Here is a 20,056-nt window from a genome sequence, read left to right on the forward strand (position 1 = left end):
TTTGGTGGATCTGCAATGAAGGGTCTTTTTCTCAGTGTACTGTTCCAAAAACTTAGATCTTTTGGGGCACTTTACTCCACCGGTGACAATGATAAAGAAATTGCGTTATGCTGGGGTATGTTGCCAGTGATAGTCTGAGTTAAGGTGTATGAAGAGTGATGCTCGTGCCTGGGGACATAAGTGTGCACAACTGCGACATATATGGTCTTCACTGATGTAGAAACTATTTTTTGTTTTCCACCGCAATAAGACTTTATTCTGCTTTTCTTTTTATAAGCAATCTCAGGACCCGCCTGCTATGAAGGGCCTGACCTTGGCCACCAAGGTGCGTAAAACCATGAGCAGCCGCGTGCACGAGGCGGTGAAGGCCATCGCGCTGTGCCACAACGTGACACCCGTGTACGAGTCCAACGGGGTGACGGACCAGGCTGAAGCCGAGAGACACTACGAGGACTCGTGCAGGGTGTACCAGGCCTCCAGTCCTGATGAGGTCAGTATCTGTTTGAGTGTATAAAAGTGTAAATATGACCTTGCTTGCTACTGAAAACAAACAAACCCCACAAAAACAAACAAAACCCCACAAACAAACAAACAAAACCCAAACCAAACACACACAAACCAACCAAGCAAAAAACATAAACAAAACCAAAACAAACAAACAAGACCCACACAAAAAAACCCACCACAATCTTTGGTGAAAGTACTCCATTCCAGTGAAGGTGATAATATCTTAATGCATTTGTGCACTGATAACCCAGGAACAGACAATAAGAGCCCTCTCAGCTGGTATACTTCAGCCAAATCTGCCTCTCTGCATGAAGCTACAGAGCTACATGGTGGCTAATATCTGGCTGTTGTGTCAACCTCTGCATCACAGAATTTTGCTCGTATTTCTGCACCTTTCGTCCAAGGTATAGTTTGCATTTCAACATCGTGAGTCCCTTTGCCCCCATTTTGTAAATTATAGGCAGTCATGTCTTGTTGGGCAGGAGGGTGACTTGTGGGAGGGGGTTAGAGCCCTCCAGAAGTCAGCTCGTTCCTGATCTGCAGAGTGTTTGAACTTCCAGGCCAAGTGAAAAGTTGTAAATCACGTTGAGCCACATCCCTTCCCATGCAGACGGGACAGAGCTGGAGCACGCGTTAATTCTGCAAAGCAAAGTGCACAAGAATTTGTCCCAGGGCAAAGCTGTGCCCGGCCAGTTCTCTGCCGGCACCTGGTCCAGCCAGGGCTACACAGGGTGGTACAGTAATGACAAACTTTGCAGCTTTCTAGAGACTCGCTGGAGACTTTTACCGAACACTTGAGAGAGCAGGTTTGATACAGGACTTCCAATTAAAGTGCTCTTTGCCACTGTCTGCAAAATTTGGAAAATCTAATTAGTGTTGTTTCCTTCTGTGCAAAGACGGGGAATGAAATACGCTTTTGTGTATTCGTTGTGCTTCTTAGATACATCATCTTTAGTGCAACCAGGGTAAAGCAATTTTTCTATTAATTGGTACAATTACACTTGCTGTATACTGTTGCAAGAAACTGAAGTTTAAAATTTCCCATAAGAATCCTACTGATGGTATGAGATCATATCGCCCATTTGACTGCACTCAAAGGGTTCTTCCACTTACTGCCCCAAATAGAGGCAGATTTGCCTCTGATAATCACCTTTTTACCTTTGACATCAGAAGAGAAGCTGGCTTTCCTCATTGGTAGAGGTGAGAAATTGTTTGCGTAGAAATGAATTTATTTGTTAGGAGCCAAGCTATGTGAGGATTTTGAGATTGTTGCATGTATTACTGAAAAACTGGTACACAGAGTTAATTTCCACGTTTTGTGTACATTCAAAATATTTCGTATCGTGTTTTTATTTCCAAGTAGGCAATTCATTCATTTCCTATAATGTGTTCTGGTATTATACAAAAGCCGCATGCTTGCTTTTTACCCCCCCTTCTTCATTGATGTGCCTATGGTGACAATAAGCACTGACTCCTCCCTAGCTCTGGAGCTGGTGAGCAGTGTGCGTGTGTGTCCTCTCACCATATCATCTGGGGCGGTGTTTTGCTTACATGCTTTTCTCTTCTAATGTATTGCTTTCCCTCATAAAGAGAGCTTCCAGAAATCAACTGCCTTTCGATTGAAACAAGTTCTGAATGATTTCCAGATGGTAATTTTTGTGATCTACATTTAAGTGGGTGTGGGGGATTTTGTTGTTGGTTGGTTGGGTTTTTGGGGGGGTTTATTTGTTTTTTTCTAAAGCATTTACTGGTGATTTTTGCACAGACCGTCTCTTTATTTACATATATATAGTGGTATATAGTGAAATCAGTGATTTTTTTTTTTTTTTTTCTTTTCACTTTATACTATTCTGTCTTTAGTATATTTATGCAGCAATTTGTCTCAAATGCCCAAGGGATTATTGTTTATTTGTTTTACTATAGCGTGATAACTAAGCCTTCCAAGATTATTGTTTAAATTCGTTTTTCCTTCCTTTCTTGTGGTGTCTTAAGTACAGAATTACAGCGGGTTCAGAAATCAGACATGCTTTGCTGCACTGAGGAAATCTTGTCTGTAGGTCTTAGATGTACAAATATTGTTTAGACATGCTCTGTGTATGTCATACTAGATGGTACAAAATGCAGGATCAGCACAAGTCGAGTCCTTGGGAAGAGAGCGATGCTGTTAAATAACATTCCCTGTAGGGGAATGACTTTGGACTCCTATTAAAGCCAGCCTTTGAAATCCTATATCAATAAAATATGGCCATGGCAGGGAAGGTCAGTTTATGAAATGAGTACAAAAACTTGTATTCTCTTTAACAGCAAGGGTAATTTCTACCAGTTGGCATAGGATTCATTTCCTGTAACAGAAAGCAGGATTTCCTAAATTTGTTTCCTGTGCACGCTGCCATTTAGAAGTCTTGAAGTATCTTTATTCAGGTATCTGTTACAGCCTTGGGGCTCTGCAAGCGTGTCAGTTGTAGCCATACAGTAACTAACAGGGGAAATGAAATAGATATAATCTGATCAGAGATAAGAGTGCCTGGGATTCCTGGGCAAACAGTCTTTAACCCTGACAACCCACCGCAGCTGCCAGGACATGAAAGGGTGCACGATCAATTGGTTTCTGCCTGTTGTCTGTCTGCCTAGGCAACCCTAAAGGGGACATTTGTAGAGCAACCCATGGCACAGAAGGATCAATTTGTCTCTTTAGAATGAAATTTATTAGTCAATATCCACTTCAGTGGTAGCTTGGGTAATTTAATTGTGGGAAAGAGCAAAGTTTGGGGGATAGTGTGCTGAGCTGCTGTAGCTGCTCCACTTTATAATGCTCAGATCTGTATCTGACTTGGCCTGGATGGGGCTGCAACTCCTGGAGTGTGGTCAGGGACTTTACTGATTTCCTCTCATCAGTGAGCATGGGCTCTCTTGAAGCTGTTTGAGGGATTTCAGGCCTGCTTTTAAATCTCCTCAGTTTAAGCCGTAAACATATTTTTGCATCCTGAATGTTTCTCATCTTTTCCCTGGGACTGAGAGCACCTTATCTGTTTGCTCGGCGCAGAGTAAACCTCTTCTGTCTCGCACCGAGCTGGGAACGTGCTGCCCGGACCCCGCCAGAAGAGCCATTAGCGCTTTTGTTGCTGTTGGTGTTGTCACCGGTGCCGTGGCACTTCCCCGAGTCCGGGCCCATTGCGTTGCCTGTTGAATGGGAACGGTAATTTCAATGTGTTTTGTACAACTGATAGGAACACTTCAAATTTACATTACTTTTTCAGTAATTATTCATTAAGTACTATAGAGGCTGGGAAATGGCGTGTTCAAAGGGGTCAGCCCCACGTCCCCTCCGGTGCTGAATGCAGTTCGCCTGGAGGGTCGTTGAGGGCTGACAGGACCCACGCCTGCTCCGGACCAGCATGGGAAAGGAGATTTCTATCATTATTCTTCCCCTTCCGTTGACGTACGTACCTTTTCGTGGCCTGAGGGCCATCCGAGGCGGCCGGCACTGTGCGATGCAACGCAGTCAGTTTGAAGCGTGTTGCGTGCGCAACGTAGCATCTGATGTGCTGCTCTTCTATTTGTTCCTCTGCACAAGGGTTTTCTTTTGGGAGGTTTAAATGCTTCCTGGCATAGGATTTAAATGAGGCGCTGGCAGGGAAGGAGGGCGGACGTGTCTGTGACAGAAAGTAGCAAAGGAGATGCTTTAATGGGCTGAGCTGCAAGCAGAGATTTCCATCTCCAGACATTTGCAGCTTACCAACATGGATATATCAATAGGCAGTGCTGTGCACGCTGAACATCACGTAACATCATGCTGTGAAAAGTTCTCAATTATTTATTAACCAGAGTATTAGAAACCCAAGCTCCATCTCTGCTCTGGGAGACTGTTAGGAGGATTGTCTAACTGCACACTTTAATGCACTAAGGAAGGCTCGAAGAAACTTCTGAAAAAGATAAGCTTGAAAGAGCCTTTGATTTGTTGTAATCTTTGTGAATAAGCCTGCGAAAACTTGCTAATATTAAAACAAATATTGATTCAAATTGATTTAAAGGTGTTTCAAGGCAAAGCCAGCTCAACTATTTTTTTTTTAAATCTGGCGATTTAAGACTACTTTATTAAAGGAAAAGTTTATTTAAAGTTGTCTTTTAAGCCTAATTGTGGATGAAAGGGAGCTGAGTTCACAAGAGATTCTCCAATTAGACCCAACTGTATCAATTCATCTAGTAAAATCTTGACTCAATGCAGTGATTTATAGATTCCATTTTTATCTGTGTTTCATATATGTGATTTCCCAAAATAAATGCCACTGTTGTCTAAGGTATTTGTGGTCACTTAAGGCAATAAAGGCAGAACCTGAAAGGCACAAGGGGTAATTAACCTTCCAAGTCAGCAGCAGCCATGCGCCCAGCACTGTCATGCCTTTGAAAATGTCACTGTAACATACTTCCAGTATTTTGTGTCTGTTTGGAGAGAGTATCCCTTGATCCTTTCTTGAAAGTCAGTGTATATGGGCTCATCTCAGCTGCTGCTCCCATCTGTTACTGCCAGGACAGCTTCTAGAGTTAAACCCCCGTATCTCAGCAGGCTCAATCTTGGATGTGTCAGCTGAGGTGGGGAATCTAGAGCGATCATCGGGGACGCAAAATAAAGGCTATGGTCTCTGTCATGATTCTGATTGTAATCTGGTGAAAGCTTGTAAAGAATTCAGTGTTGCAGGTCCTTAAATACTAGAAGCTGCAATCAAAATGATAGCCACATAAGCTCAATTGAATGAGTTCTGGTGTGTGTGCCTTGAAGAATCTGTTTGGGTTTTTGTTTGGTTTGGTTTTGGTTTTTTTCTAATATTTGGGTAGAAAGGGTTCTCTGCTGAGAAGTGTCTGTGAGCCAGCCTTCAGCTGTCTTGCTGCTCAGTACAGATGTTGAAAGCTGTTGATGAATTGTCACTACCAAACAAATAGAGTATAACGCAGAGCTCATTTTGCTCGTTTGCTTTTTTAATATCAGTTTTTAATGTGCTCTGCATTAGTGTTTCTGGCTTTGATGCTGTAAATCCAGGGTGAACGTATCATTTTGAATTCTTGATTTCATACACAGCAAGCTGGGAAATAGCACGTTCAAAAAGTGTTTGTGAAGAGATGTACCTGATGTGCCCAAGCACAGGTTTGAGCACCCCAGGCCCGGATGGAGGGTTCCTGGGCCTGCCCTGGCTGAAGTGTTGTCCTTCGGGATGTGGCAATCCAAAATACTGTTAGTAAGCTTCTGATTTCAGGAAAGAGCCATACGGGAGCACCTGGGTATATGAGCAGATCCATTCTATAGCACCACTAAAGACTAATGAACTTCTTTGCAGCCCCCACCCGCTGTCCCCTCAGGGGAGGTATGGGGTGGGTTGGCCAACCTCACCATGGCCTTCTCCTCCCAGGTGGCCCTGGTACAGTGGACGGAGAGCGTGGGTTTAACGCTGGTGGGCAGAGACCAGTCCTCTGTGCAGCTGAGGACACCGGGTGGCCACATCCTGAACTTCACCATCCTCCAGATCTTCCCCTTCACTTATGAGAGCAAGCGCATGGGGATAATCGTTCGGGTAAGTAGCTTCGAGTAAGCTCTCGTGTCTTCGTGAATCTCCTGCTAACACATAAACCACTTGCTCTCAGGTGTGTTGTTCTTCCTGGCTGAGTTTCGCAGTCTCTTCTACCTCAGGCTATAAGCCGGTTCTCTGTTTTGAGTTGATAGCATCTCACTGCTGGGTTTGTTTAGTGATACCTCCCTTTCCTTGGCCGTTTTTGGCAGTAGGTGCTGTAGTGCCTTGGAACATCTTTAGTTTATTGATGGTTGGTCCCTTGCTCAAGGAAGGAAGGAGGGGATCCTGAACAGATGCCACAACAAATAACTTTAGGATATGGTTAATGGGTTTGTAGAAGTGCTCCCTAGATCTTTGCCAGGCGTTGGAACTCATCTCAGACCCTGTGGAAGTGGAGCGCGGCAGGAGGAGGAGGCACTTGTGGCTGCAGGGAACTGGCGAGATTTTATTCTTTTTGAGCTATTTAACAGAGTCTGAAGCCATGCTGAGGACACGGTGTCATGAGCAGGGTTTGAAAATAGCTGAGTTTAGGTAAAAGGGTGCATTTGTGCAAGTACCTTTATCAGCAGCAGGCACTGCGCACGCTACCTATGTGCCCAGCCCAAATTGTACGCATAATTTGCTGGGTTTATAGACAAATACAATGCAAGATCAAACTCTCAGAAAAATAAATGCCTTAAAAAGAAAGAAGAAGAAAGTGCAAGTTTTAAAAACAGTTGAGATCAGTTGTCACCATTATCATAATGAGTTTTCAAGATAGTGCTGGAAAATCAATGTTAGTAAGATAAACAAACCCAGCTGTGGCAAGGCACTTCCATCTGCCTGCAAAGCAAACAAGGTGAAGCAGTTTGAATATTTCTTGTGGAGATAATTAAAACATCCTTGTTACTTTTTACTGAGAGTACAGACAGATAATTGGTACCAGGAATCTAAAACATGAATATGAAACCTGTAATCCAGGGAAAGATATTATTTGTTGTATCACTTCATGGGATCTGCAGCTTTGTTATTTAGAGTGGGGAGAATATGCAAGATTGGTGGGGGTTTTGCGTTGGAGTTTGGTGTTTTTCTTCTTCTTTTTTTCCTTCTTTTTTCTCCTTTTTTTTTTTTCTTCTTCTTCTTTCCCTCCCCTCTGTTTACTTGGTGGCAAAACTGGGTTGCTGCATGTTTATTTTGGGGTTTCTGGAAATAGGCTGTAAAAATATCTTTTGCCTCATGTATTTTAAGTTACAAGAGTAGGAAGGGTAGCCTTTGTTCTTAGTTAGAAACAGTCAGGATCAGTATTATAGAGAACTTCAGTATTCCTGTTACCAAGAGATTTGGTGATAAAGGTGGAAATGTAATATGTGCCTATAATTATTTTTGCAAACCTATGAAGGATAAGCTGCGTTTTGTGCAGATTGAAAATCGTTAAAGCTCATGCAAGTGGCTGTGCTTGTGTTATCCAACCTGAGGATTTTGGACCCGCATCTCCTGTTGCTCAAGGAACTGCTTTTAAGTTCTGAATCACACCTCATGGTACAGTGTAGGGAGGAAAAATTTATATTTCAAGTTACTCCAGGCTTTGGAATATTTAAACATGCCCAAGGGCAGGAATATTAGTTGAAGTGGGCTAATAGGCTGAGCCTGTACAAAGTAATCAGTGTGTTAAATCTGTGAATCTAGAGTTCCGACTGAATGTGTTTGCACATGTAGTCATCGGTGTTCCCACAAATGTCTCATGCTGCATGGGACAGCTGCAACGAGTGTAGTGCATATCCACTTAAATACAGTGAGTGTAAATTCTTCAGATTAATTATTTTCATAGTGAAAATGATGTGAAGAATTCAGGCAAGCTTTTCAAGATCTAGAATAAAAATATTAGCAATAAAAGCAGGGGGACCCTCCTCATTGCTTACCTTTGGTGAGGTGCTGTTTTATCCAAGGTGTAAGAAAGTGGGCTAACCATCAAAGGCAGAGTATGCTTCATTAAATTGTGTTTATATGCTCAGCAGAGAAGTGGATGCTCTTAATTTTTCTCATCTAAGCGGAAAGGAGTCTTTTCCTCTTTGATTTGAGGCTTATTCCTTTTAAATTGTCTATGATCTATATTCTCCCCATTTAGGAAGAAAAGGGTTTCTGTTGTGCATTTCTGTATTTAGAATATTACTGCTGCCAGAACCAGCAAAACTCCTATTTGTGGTCAGTGGGAGCAAGATCAGGCCCGGATCCTGACGGTAAATACTGTTCATACAAGCACTGGCCCCTCGCTGCTGTGTTTGTTAATGGAGTGTCTTTATTTTGTAGCTATTGAGCTGCTGCTAAGCCACTAAAATCAGCTCCCTGTACACCCTGTGCAGGAGCAGGTTTTGAGTAGCAGATGTTGGCTGCCAAAATAATATTTTCAAGCAGCGTTTTCATTTTCATTTAAAAAAAAAAAAAAAAAAGAGTTCATAAATAGGTAGTTGTCAAGTAAATTTTTCTTTTATTAAACATTCATGTATGCATGTGTAGACACTCTGTTTGGGTTTGATCCACAACTTGCAAGGTGTTTACTTCTTGTATCTTCTAGAGCTGTGCTGTTTAAAAAACAGAAATAAGGGGAGGGAAAGTAGCGTGAAGTATCCAGAAGACAACAGCCACAGCAAGCGGCTGGGGAGGGGAGGGAGAAGCTGCAAAATGAAACTGCACTTGGGATTGTAGTGAGCAGAATTCAAACGGTAATATTTTCTGCTCAACTATACAGATATTGCCCATTTTTATAAACTGCAGTTTTGGGGGCTGGCGGGAGCCATTGCGATGGTCTTGTCAGGCTTCCTGTGCAGTCTGGGGATAGAGTTTCAGGCAGCGATTCACGCGTCCAGCCCAGTAACGCTGTTGCTGAAATCCTTGGCAGAGGTGCCTGTCTCCCCTGCTGGTCCTGCCCGCTCTGGCTCCTATAAAAAGATTTCCTTCAACACGTAACTTTTAGTAAATAAAGTAGTAGTTAATACTGAAAATAAGTAGCAGATGGTACCTCGTTTGGGATATTTTTGCAATACCTGCTTGTGTACTTGTGATCAGCTGTCATTTCTGTGGCTGATTATTTCAGTTCTAAGAAGTCTTGTTCTACCAAAGCAGCCGCTCTTCACCATGCTGTGTACTGATTTATCTTCTTCTTGAAAGAAGGCCTGTTTGTTTGACCACAATATTTTCCATTCTTCTTTTTCTTTGCATTATTTTTCCCCTTACCCATGTGGAATGATCTTTGTTGTAAAGCAAAGATAGTGCTATTGTCATATCTGGAATTGAAAGAAGCCTTTGAACTGTAGCCAGAGTCAGACCACGGTGGAAAAAGATGCCTCTCCAAAACAATATAACGGGCAAATCTCTGTGTAGATTTATAGTGTGATCTTACCATAATATGAGAACGCACTAACCTCCTATTGAACTCAGTGAGAGGAAATGACTAATGCAAGGAGATAGCTGATACAGTATTTATATTGGACAAAAAATCTAAACTATCTTAAGCCAGTTCTGCAGCACGGGAAGTGGAGTCTTTATTCAGTTTCCTGCAGAGATGTTGTTAGACACTTTTTAATCAAATAATTTAATAGATAAACCTTTACCTTTGGCTACCGCCAAAAGCATTGTCTTTTATTTAAGCAGATTCTCGTTGTTTTGGTACAGTGACACGCATTTTGCTTTGGGCGTGTGGGATGTGTGGGTATCAGTATGTGAAGGCTGGATGTTTCAGGGCATTGCAGACCATGCTTAAGCTTAACTGTAAACGTCTTCCTTGTGAATATCTCTATGAGCTTGGCAAAAACGCTCAGTACGGGAGCTTTGTTATCCTTGACTACTTCTTAATTTCACTAGCAAAGATACTTGGGTACTTCTTTGCGCTTTTATTACCCACATCAGGTAGATGTAAACTCTATTTCACCAGTGCCACAGGATTTGGGGCTTTCACCAATCTCTTCACACGTGAGAACCTTCACCACTAGTTTCTGTAATGATGGGACAGACTGATATGTATGTTCAATAGTGTGAGAAGGAAAAAGTGTCCACTGTGCTTTTCTTTCATTTCTTTTTTCCCTAAAGTGCTTTCCCCCCGTTGTTCACGGCTGTCTATTTCCAGATCTTCCTGGGCTTTTTGGTTTTGCGTGTTGAGTTTATTTTCTTCCTATCCCTGGTGGCTATCTTGGTTTACAGAGCAGTTTGTTCCTTACTCATTGTTTTGTCTCCTTTGAGGAAATTGCCAGGGTTTCCATTAGCTTGTAATACTAATAGCTGTGACCCCCTTAGGTATCAGCCTGGTTAGAAGGGATTTTTTAATTTGTGGTAATGTAAATATGCTTTGCTTGCAGCCTACAAATTACTTGGATCAGATAAGGCAGGCAGCAATCTAACCTTTCTGCAGCAAGCATAAACTTTAATTATGCTTGTGCCATATAATGTAACGGGCTAAATTAGAGTAAATTTTACCCTGTTAAGCTTCACGCGTCTGTTTTATTGTTTCAGGTAAGTATGAAATAAATTTTCAAGATGAGGAATAGAATTTATTCCAAAGGCACATGCAGTCAGGACTGAAAGGTATCTGCATGGAAATCATGTGTTGCTGATTAAAAGCGGATCATCCTTGTCTAAAGCATTAATTCCTTCTGCGAGTAACCAAGTTGCAATTGAATAGGCAACTCGTTTTGGCCTCGAGATGAGACGGTGAGCCAGATGGACCTTCAGCCTGACCCTGTGCAGACATTTTTGTGACTGATGTGCAGAATACTTGTCACTTAGCTTGCTGAGGCCACTCCAAATACACTGATATTGGCCCAGCTTAGACTCTTCTGTTTCTTATCTGCAGGATGAATCAACAGGGGAGATCACCTTCTACATGAAGGGGGCTGATGTGGTGATGGCTGGGATCGTGCAGTACAACGACTGGCTGGAAGAGGAGGTATGGGGCCGTCTCTCCTATGTATGGAGGGTTTCTCATGCAAGTGCTTTTTTCCACTCTGGGCAACCCAGGACAAAGCTTGTCAGTGTGGTAGAGTGCACATAACCACTAAAACATCTGCAAGCCAGAAGGTCGCTGATCTTGGCAATTCATTGGATTAGTCTTCTGCCAAATATATATGCAGTGGCAGGGAAGTCAGGTGGCGAGTTCAACGTATTTAGTGCAGAATAAGTCCTGTAAATAAAATGGATTTTGCTCAAAACTGGTTGCCACTCAAGATCACCAGATTTGTCCTGGGCTTGATCCTGTGTTTAGATTTATTTTAGATTGAAAGGTCTAGTTTCAAAACTGTATTTGGCAGCTTTGTATTGGGACATGTTTGTCAGGTTAGTAGTAATGTTGGCACGGAGTTCATAGCAGTAACTTCAGTTACGGATTCTCCGCAGCCCCAACACCTAGTGTTCAAAGAAGTAATACTGTGGTGTTATTTTAAGAGCTTGTAGCCAGAGATGTAAAGTCGACAAATCAAAGGGTTGTGTTCTTTTCCTTCGAGACAGTGAAAATGAAATCAATGGGCTTGTTTTTGCCACACTGGTGTAGCAGAGGACATTTTTTGTTTCTGATCACTGGGATAGATTACAAACCATTGCAGATCTCCTTTTTTCCTCTCAGGTTTATCATGCACTTTATCAGATGTTGCAGACTCACTGGGGTTGCTCAAATGGGATGGTCATTTTCTTAACCTGCTCTCTTATACTGCCGTCTCTGCACTGCTGTGCATAAGTCATCTTACTTGAGATGTATTTTATGGTTTACAATGTGTTCCTTCTTTCCAGTGTGGTAACATGGCTCGGGAAGGCCTGAGGGTTCTTGTTGTAGCCAAGAAGTCTCTGACGGAAGAGCAGTATCAAGACTTTGAAGTATGTTTTTATTTGTGTTTTTTTCTTTGTTTTTAAACAAACAATTGCTGAAGTAATTCTGGCAGACCTCTCCTGATAATCCCACCTCTCATCTCCTTATGCTTTCCGCTAGAATTGTCATTCTTCAATGTCTTGCTGTTCTTTTAATCAAAGTGGCTTTAAGTGATATGTATTTAAACTGGATCCCAGCCAGGATCCTCCAAAACAGTTCCTGAATCCTGCCTTACAATCTTTTGTGTTTATAAATCCATTTGTTCAACAAGTTGTGTTTGTGCGAGGAAATGTGTTGGCTTTTAATTTTCATTGATGCGTTTTGACATCCAGGAAAACTACAAACAACCAGAATATAACCCAGCCGGGCTGCATGGGAACACAGGCTTCACGCGTGGGGTTTTGTTAGATGGGTCTCTACGCACGGCACTCATTTGCTTGCCCCAGGCAGGCAAAACATGAAGAACTGTTCAGTTAAATGAAGAGATGAGATGGTGGAAATGTTTTGGATTCTCTGTTGCCCTTGTTTGCCTGTCGCAGAAGCCGTGGTTAGAGCTGTGGTGCGAGGGTTTCTGCAGGTGTCACCTGAGCAGCGGCTCCGCGCGTGCGTGCCCGAGGACGCGCTGTGCACCGCGCTGCCTGGCCGGCCCAGGGCACGAACAAAATCACAAAAGCTTCCTGAAATATTTTCCGCCTTACTCTGTAACGTGTTAGCAAGCCATTACGTGTGCCATCCCTGAATGACAGTTAGCGGAGGTGAACTAGTTAATCCTCATGCTGGTTAACTCTGTATTCCACAAAAGTGCAGGCTGGCCGTGTGAGTGACCGTGGCTGTCTGCTCTGTCCTCAGGCACGCTATGTCCAGGCCAAGCTGAGCGTGCACGACCGCTCCCTGAAGGTAGCCACCGTCATCGAGAGCCTGGAAATGGAGATGGAGCTGCTGTGTCTCACCGGAGTGGAAGATCAGCTGCAGACAGACGTCAGGCCCACTCTGGAGACGCTGAGAAATGCTGGCATTAAGGTCTGCCTAACCCGATGCTACTCCTAGCAGGAGCACTTAAACCCTCTGGAGTATGTGGCACCGTCTGTAGACAGTAAATTTAGACAGTAAATTTAGAAGTTTGAGGGTCCTGTCAATGTGAACATCTCACCAGATGCCCTTTGTGAGTGGGAACAGCGGGGCTGGCTGATTTGTTTTAAACATCACTTCAGGAACATGCTAGAAATAGTAAATATTAACTGAACACATGAAAGCACATCACCTGTTGTGCTTTTCTTCCCCTAACATGCTCTAGCTCCTTCTGCAGAGAACCGGGTGCGTAGGCAGGAGGGCGGCTACAGGACACTTTTGGGCAGTTGTTTCTTTCAGGTGGGTGGATGAAGCAAGGCCGGCTGGGATGTGTTTGGGGCACCAGCTCCCGTGCTGGGGTTGAAGCCCTGGGCTGTGTCTGTACGTGTTTTCAGTAGCCACTAGAGGGGGTCTGAACCAAGAGAATCAGGGGCTGGGTTCTCTTTTCCAGCTTTCTGGGCTCCGGCACCTAAGAGTTAGTGCGGCCTGAGCTGTGCTCGGCGGTGATGGAACCGGAGCGATGCCTGCTTAGTTTTTCTCTCTGAAAACTTGTCAGTAACATCCTGGACTTGCAAAACAAAAAAAAAAAAAAAAAAAGGACTAAACGTTCAGATTTGGGCAAGAAAAGTAGGTGAAAGATTCTGGTTGTGGCTTCTCTGCTTCAAGTAAAGCGACCAAAATGTTGAACCGTGCTGTGAATCCAAAGCAGGGCTGCGTGTTTGAGATTGAGGTAGGAAGTGGGATTCAAGGCTTGGGACAGACTTCAAAAAGCGCTTTCTGTTTTGGAACCGTCCCTGTAAACAGCAGGGACTTGAGTAGAGAAGTGGGATGTGCAGATTCAAAGCTCCTTAGCAGCACTCTGGCTTTTTCCCCCCGTGACATAGTCCAGGCCAGTTTGTTCCGAAGCAGTTTAAGGGTTTTTTTCTCTTCACTTTGGCTGGAGTTGGTGTCAGGGTGTGGAGCGTGTCATCGCACAGCGAGTGCAGCACTTCTGAGCACTCCTTGCAATGGTATGTTCGTTACAGAATTGCATGCAAGAAGTACATCAAGAGTGAAGGCAGTCTTGAAATTCATTACAGAGACCATCTTGTTAAGATCAAGTCTTTTTCCAGCCCCAGATTATTAAACAAATAAATGAGTCTTTGTGTGTTGTTTGGTTTTGTTTGTGTTTTTTGGTGGTTTTTGGAGGTTTTTTTAAAGTTTTGTTAAATATTCTTGGGTGGTGTCTTGAAAGAATAAAAAAAGTGGAAAAATACAACAACCAAAAAACGCTGTTGAGGGAATTCCCTGCCAGATTATAGCAGGGTATTGCTGCTGACGTTGCTTTCTAACGTTCCCCTCTCACCAGCACAAAATAAAAACAGCAGTGTATATTTAAAAAAAAAAAAGTCTAAAAAAACCCCTCCAACCAGCTTAGTCTGTTCCAGACGCACACATCAGCAGTGAGCTAACCCCAGTTGCATCATCTACATTTCAGGCAGGGCCATAAGGGATCTTTCTGCAGCGAGATCCGCTTATTTCAGCATACGAGCAATAGCTGGGGTGGGACACATTAACACACGCATATACATTCTTTAGCTTGCGTTTTGTGGGTTTATCAGCAGAATCTTGAAATATGGCAGGTGGGCAAAGTGTTATACATAGCTTGTAACTTCTTTTGTGTTTCAGCCTCTGTAAAAGTTTTGTTTTCAATCGTCTGTGAGAATTTTCTTGTATGTTTTAAAATAGGGCTTTTTTAGAAAAATAATTTGTGTATATATTTTAACAGTCCTTTTCTATGCCTGAACTGGCAGATGGTACTTCTAGATGTCCTGCAGATGTGGTTGTTAAGATTTGTATTTAATACATTAAATATTTGGATTTTAGGTGTGGATGCTGACAGGGGATAAGTTAGAGACAGCCACATGTACAGCCAAGAACGCACACTTGGTGACGCGGACACAGGATATCCATATATTCAGACTAGTGAGTAACACCCACCTTCCCCTCTCTGCAGACTTGTTTGGGCCCCGAATTCTGGGACAGGAGGGGTGCTGAGATCACAACTGTTTTCCAACGGTAGACCCAGAATATTTTTAGTCTTTTGACTCAGCTTTCTGTCACCTGAGCTTTTGTTTATCTGCCCGTGTGTGCTCTGAATAACTCCACGTGCTGCCTGTCTATATTAGTTTTGCTCCCTTTGAGACTTGTTTGTTTTTTTCACCCCAATGAAGAAAACCCTTCCTCACTTGCCACCTTTTTCCCCAGGTGACTAACCGTGGAGAAGCCCATCTGGAGCTGAACGCCTTCCGTCGGAAACACGACTGTGCTCTGGTTATTTCTGGTGACTCGCTGGAGGTGGGCTGCAAACGCCTGGGGCTGGTCAGCAACAGCCCCAAATCACTGTGGCTGAACTGGGATTTTTTTTTTTTTTTTTTTTTAAGATACTTTCATAGCACAAACATCAGTGACGCTTCTGATCTCTGTAAATTAGGTGTGTCTGAAATACTACGAGTATGAGTTCATGGAGCTGGCTTGCCAGTGCCCTGCCGTCGTGTGCTGCAGATGCGCCCCGACGCAGAAGGCCCAGATCGTGCGGTTGCTCCAGGAAAGGACCGGCAAACTCACCTGTGCAGTAGGTAGGGGACTAGTTAGGGAGGAGTTACCAGATAGGATGGTGTCTTTATCGTTTCTTCTTTTGAGTGAACGGTCCCGTGTCATAAGACCTGGAAGTGCTGAGTTAGGGAACAGTGGTTTCGTGAGGTGATTGATAAGGTGAAGTTTTGCATATGGGAACTTCGGTGACGAACTACTCGTAAATATTTAAGGTGGTATCTTTGCAAAACAGGGCTTGAACATGATCAAATAAAGTGCCATTGTTGATCTGTGAGCTTTATTCCAGCATTGTAGGTATAATAGTACACCATAAAGTGACCGGTGGCCTTGAATTCGTGTGCGTCTATTAAAAAAACCTCTTAAAAATCTAAATTTCCAATTTCTATTTAAAATCCTGCTTTTGTTGATAGAGTTAAGTGTTTCTTCTGATATTACAGTCTGTTGCAGATGCCTTTGGTGGGGTTGCAAGTTGCCTCTGTTGCTTAACTACCAATGTCATTTGTGCTCTGACCTGCAGGTGATGGAGGGAATGACGTTAGCATGATTCAGGAGGCGGACTGTGGTGTTGGAGTTGAAGGAAAGGTGAGATTGCCACGTGTTAATAAGACTTCTGATGGCAATTCAGGAGCTAGTTCACAAGTAACTCTTAAACGGATCCTCAGAAATTTGTGCAAGAAAGTGAAAAGCTTCCACACAAATAATCATCAGACCAATAGCTGTATCATGAAAAATAAATTGGCTGTAAAGGAGACTGCTGTTTTCCAGAGTTCAAGTTCATTATTTTGTTCTTGGCAGATTGCCTGAATTTGGACCATTGTGGTTAGTTTGGGGGTTTTTAATCGCACATAGATGCTCCAAATGCTGGAGTTATAATTACTCTGATAACATGTACCCTACATATACAATTAAACCCTGTTTATTTTAGTTTAGAAAGCACACTCTGGGTTAGAGCTCTGGTTCCTGCTTGTGGAGCTGCTTGGAGTGACAAGACTGGATTTGGCGGCAGTGTAAAGACTCCGCTTGCAGCGAGCCAAAACCTTAACATTGTGCGAACTTTTGAGACTGAAAATTTATGTTTAAAGCTGACTTGATATGAGTGTCATGTTAGCATGCGTGTTGTGAATCATAATCCAGAGAGTTGCTTAGAGTTGGAGGCCAAGGTTCAAATGGGAATTCTCCTCATATTTTTGCTCTTTGCTTAAAAGCCACAGTGAAAGGCAGAAGTGCTCAGGTAATATTCTCCCCCACCTAATATATTGGAAATTTTCTTGGACATTCTACCAGTGATAACTAAATAATAATATGATATTTCTTTTCAATAATGAAATAATCTCACTGTGCTTTTACTTGGTGGTGTACACAGGAAGGAAAACAGGCATCACTTGCAGCTGATTTCTCTATCACTCAGTTTAAACACCTGGGTCGTTTGCTAATGGTGCATGGAAGGAACAGTTACAAACGGTCTGCAGCTCTCAGTCAGTTTGTAATCCACAGGAGCTTGTGCATCAGTACAATGCAGGTAAGTGGACTGTCACAAGGGCTTTTCCAATGGAGAGGTGAAAAAGTAAAATCAAGAAGTAAAGTTCTGCGCTTCATTTTGGGTGCAACTATTTCTTCTTCTGAGAATTTTCCTGGGTTAGAAATCGAGGTTGTTACTTGGGTGTGAAAACACCTAAGAAAGTTCCTGGTATTGAACAAACATCAGCAACTTCTCCAAAATTAGACAAACAATAATCTGCTTTACAAAACACTGCTGTGATGCAGCATGTCTTTGCTGTCATTTAGTAATTCTAGGAAATACTGAAAATCTGAAGCAGGGCAATGCTCTTTAGGTCTCTGCTGAGTAAGTGCGCTTCTTTTCAGGTGTGTTTTAAGTAAGGCCATAAAATAGTGTGGCCCAAGTTAAGCAACTGAGGAGGACGTGGCTCAGGCCCTGACGAGGTTACCGAAAGCTCGGCCAGATGTGCTGCGGCGTGTGTGCAGGAGCTGTGCCAGAGGCTGCCGAAGCACGTATTGACCTTCCCAATTGCTCGGCAGCTTGCTGCGGGACCAGAGAGCTGTCTGCTCCTCTTCGTTTCAATGGGAACCTTAGAAATATATTTGGTATTCACAAGATGTACATTGTTCATGTGTGCCGAGCCTCGGTGCAACAAAAATGCAATTGCCAGTTGGCAGAGAGAGTTGAAAGAGATTTTAAGAGTTCATGAGCCAAATTTCATTCTTAGCTGTGGTGACTTGAGTGAAAGTTACAGTTAAGGACAGAGGTTACTCTTTGGGAGTTGCATTTCCGTGCCATAGTGTACGGATGTATTTCTTAAAAGTGCTAAGCTTTTCTTTGAGTAAAATACTTGATATTTTTGAGAAGGCTGGTGCTGCCCTCTCCCCTTTTTAGAATAAACACATTGGAGAAGGATGCATAGAGACAAAAGGCTCAAACTCGTGTAACAGTCTAGCTTACTCTGCAGCTGAAAACCAGAACACAAACCCATAACTTCTGACTAAAAAAAAAAAAGAAAGTAAGCTTGAACTCTTTGGAGTTTGCATTAGTGAATGCTAACATGCTAACTCTTTGTTGTGAAGGCATCATCTAGGCATAAATTAAGTATGCACCTGTTCTTCTACAACATCTGGACATTTTTGATCAAACCAGCAGGCTTTGGAGGAAACTCTTTTATGTTCTTCTGTGTGGAATTACATTAGAAAAAGTTTTCCAAGTCCAGCTCTCTGGTGTTTGCTATTAAACATAGCTTTCATCCAAGTATTGCATAGGAATAGAAAGGGTTGATATCACATTCTTCTGTCTTCATTTCAGGAATTTAGAGAACCCACTGCAAGTACATTCCAGTTTGAACAGAATCTATTTTTAAGCTGTTACTTTTACTTCAGGATCTTAACACCTGAAAAGCTTATTTCTTTTCTTTTCTAGGCTGTTTTCTCATCAGTATTTTACTTTGCTTCAGTTCCTCTCTACCAAGGCTTTCTCATCATTGGGTAAGAGCTCACTTTTTACTAATAGTACCTAAAACCTGTGCACAGTGAATAGATTTGGGCTAATGAGCATGCAAGGCATGCACATCTCCACCCTGCGTGTTTCACAGCACTGCTCCAGAAGGTGGATGTGGTCCTTGCCCCTTTCAGCTCCTCTGTGCTGAGCAAAGCCACTGAGGCAGTGCAGACACTTCTAGAAACCTTTCCAGAAGGACAGCTTGTCACATGTGGAATGTGAGGAGCGAGCAATCCTCCAGAAGCGCTCCTTTGAGCCCAATAAAAAGCAGAGGGATGGTTGTTACCCTCTGGTGCCTGCGGAGCAGAGAGAGCCAGTGCCAAGCTCCGCATGGGTCAGAACGGGGACATAACCCAACCTCCAATAGGAGGAATCAGTTCCTGTCTAAAACATAATGAGATTACACTTGTAATCCCATGAGTTTATAGACTTTCAAGTACGTAATTTAAAAACTAAGAGCAAATTCATCTCCTTTGTCTTCTGATGCAAACAGGATCAAGGCTGAACTGTAGAGCAAACTTTGGGGTGGGCACAGGTCTGTCCTTGGCTCCATTAGTAATCCTGTAATAGCAGTTGCAATACTTGAACCAATCATCTGTGTATGAGTGTTTCTAATCAAAGGCCATTCAAAAAGCAAAGTCTGCAGGTTTTTCCTACATGCAAAACTCTGGTGCATTCCATTTGCAAGTTTTCATAACATGTACGTCATTTGTCACTTCAAGAACACTGTGTTTCGTTTCCGAAAACTGGCATTTCTGTTTGCTTATCTGCACCTTAGAGAATTTACAGATTTTTCTACCTTCTTCCCAGATACTCCACAATTTACACGATGTTTCCAGTGTTTTCTCTAGTCCTGGACAAAGATGTTAAATCTGAAGTTGCAATGTTGTACCCAGAGCTCTACAAAGATCTTCTTAAGGTGCGAGAGACTCCTGTTTGTCTGTTTTTGGTTTTAAGGCGATATCTCTGTCTTGATTTGAAACTCTCTAAAAGTGTAAAGTCAAATATGTTATCAGCAGACACAGAACTTTATCATGCGTTTTCAAGCAAAATTGTTTTAAAGGCAAATTGGAATTAACAGATACAACCAGATTTCCTGGCAGTTTGTTATTGAATGCTACGTAAAATACAATTTATTAAAAACGGCTGGGGAAATTTAAGTTCCATTCTGTGGGAAATTCTAAGGATTTAATATTACCAATTTGTTCCAAAATAAAGGGGAAAGATAAATTGTCGGGGATTTGGCACTATCCTGAAGCCAGAAAAGGGGATGGGGGAAGGGATGTGCTCATTTGATGGAGGGAGGAGGTTAGCATATAGTTTCTTGAAGTTTGCCTTCAGGATGATCTAAAGGGACCTAAGGATTTGGTTGCTGTGCCATTTTTGTAGCTTTAGCATGAAAGTCAGGTCCTTCTCTTTAGACAAAGGAAACTTTATTTGATATTTACCATAGAAATGTCAGGAAGGTAAATCTTGTCTTGAGTTTCTTTTTTT

At 42.7% G+C, this 20,056-nt stretch overlaps 1 protein-coding gene across 1 annotated transcript in view; it reads left to right on the forward strand.

Annotated features, from left to right (window-relative positions):
* The window catches only part of ATP9A (ATPase phospholipid transporting 9A (putative)), a 60,421-nt gene that overhangs the window by 31,683 nt on the left and 8,682 nt on the right, over positions 1 to 20,056 (forward strand). Inside the window, exons 14-25 of the mRNA XM_065645500.1 lie at positions 278 to 490; positions 5,910 to 6,071; positions 10,891 to 10,983; positions 11,820 to 11,903; positions 12,745 to 12,915; positions 14,830 to 14,928; positions 15,211 to 15,300; positions 15,437 to 15,581; positions 16,076 to 16,140; positions 16,922 to 17,077; positions 18,485 to 18,549; positions 19,373 to 19,481. Coding sequence (XP_065501572.1) covers positions 278 to 490; positions 5,910 to 6,071; positions 10,891 to 10,983; positions 11,820 to 11,903; positions 12,745 to 12,915; positions 14,830 to 14,928; positions 15,211 to 15,300; positions 15,437 to 15,581; positions 16,076 to 16,140; positions 16,922 to 17,077; positions 18,485 to 18,549; positions 19,373 to 19,481 — 1,452 coding nt within the window. The remainder of the gene's footprint in view (positions 1 to 277; positions 491 to 5,909; positions 6,072 to 10,890; positions 10,984 to 11,819; positions 11,904 to 12,744; positions 12,916 to 14,829; positions 14,929 to 15,210; positions 15,301 to 15,436; positions 15,582 to 16,075; positions 16,141 to 16,921; positions 17,078 to 18,484; positions 18,550 to 19,372; positions 19,482 to 20,056) is intronic.

This window comes from Caloenas nicobarica, chromosome 15 (assembly GCF_036013445.1).
Source record: "Caloenas nicobarica isolate bCalNic1 chromosome 15, bCalNic1.hap1, whole genome shotgun sequence".
NCBI lineage: Eukaryota > Metazoa > Chordata > Aves > Columbiformes > Columbidae > Caloenas > Caloenas nicobarica.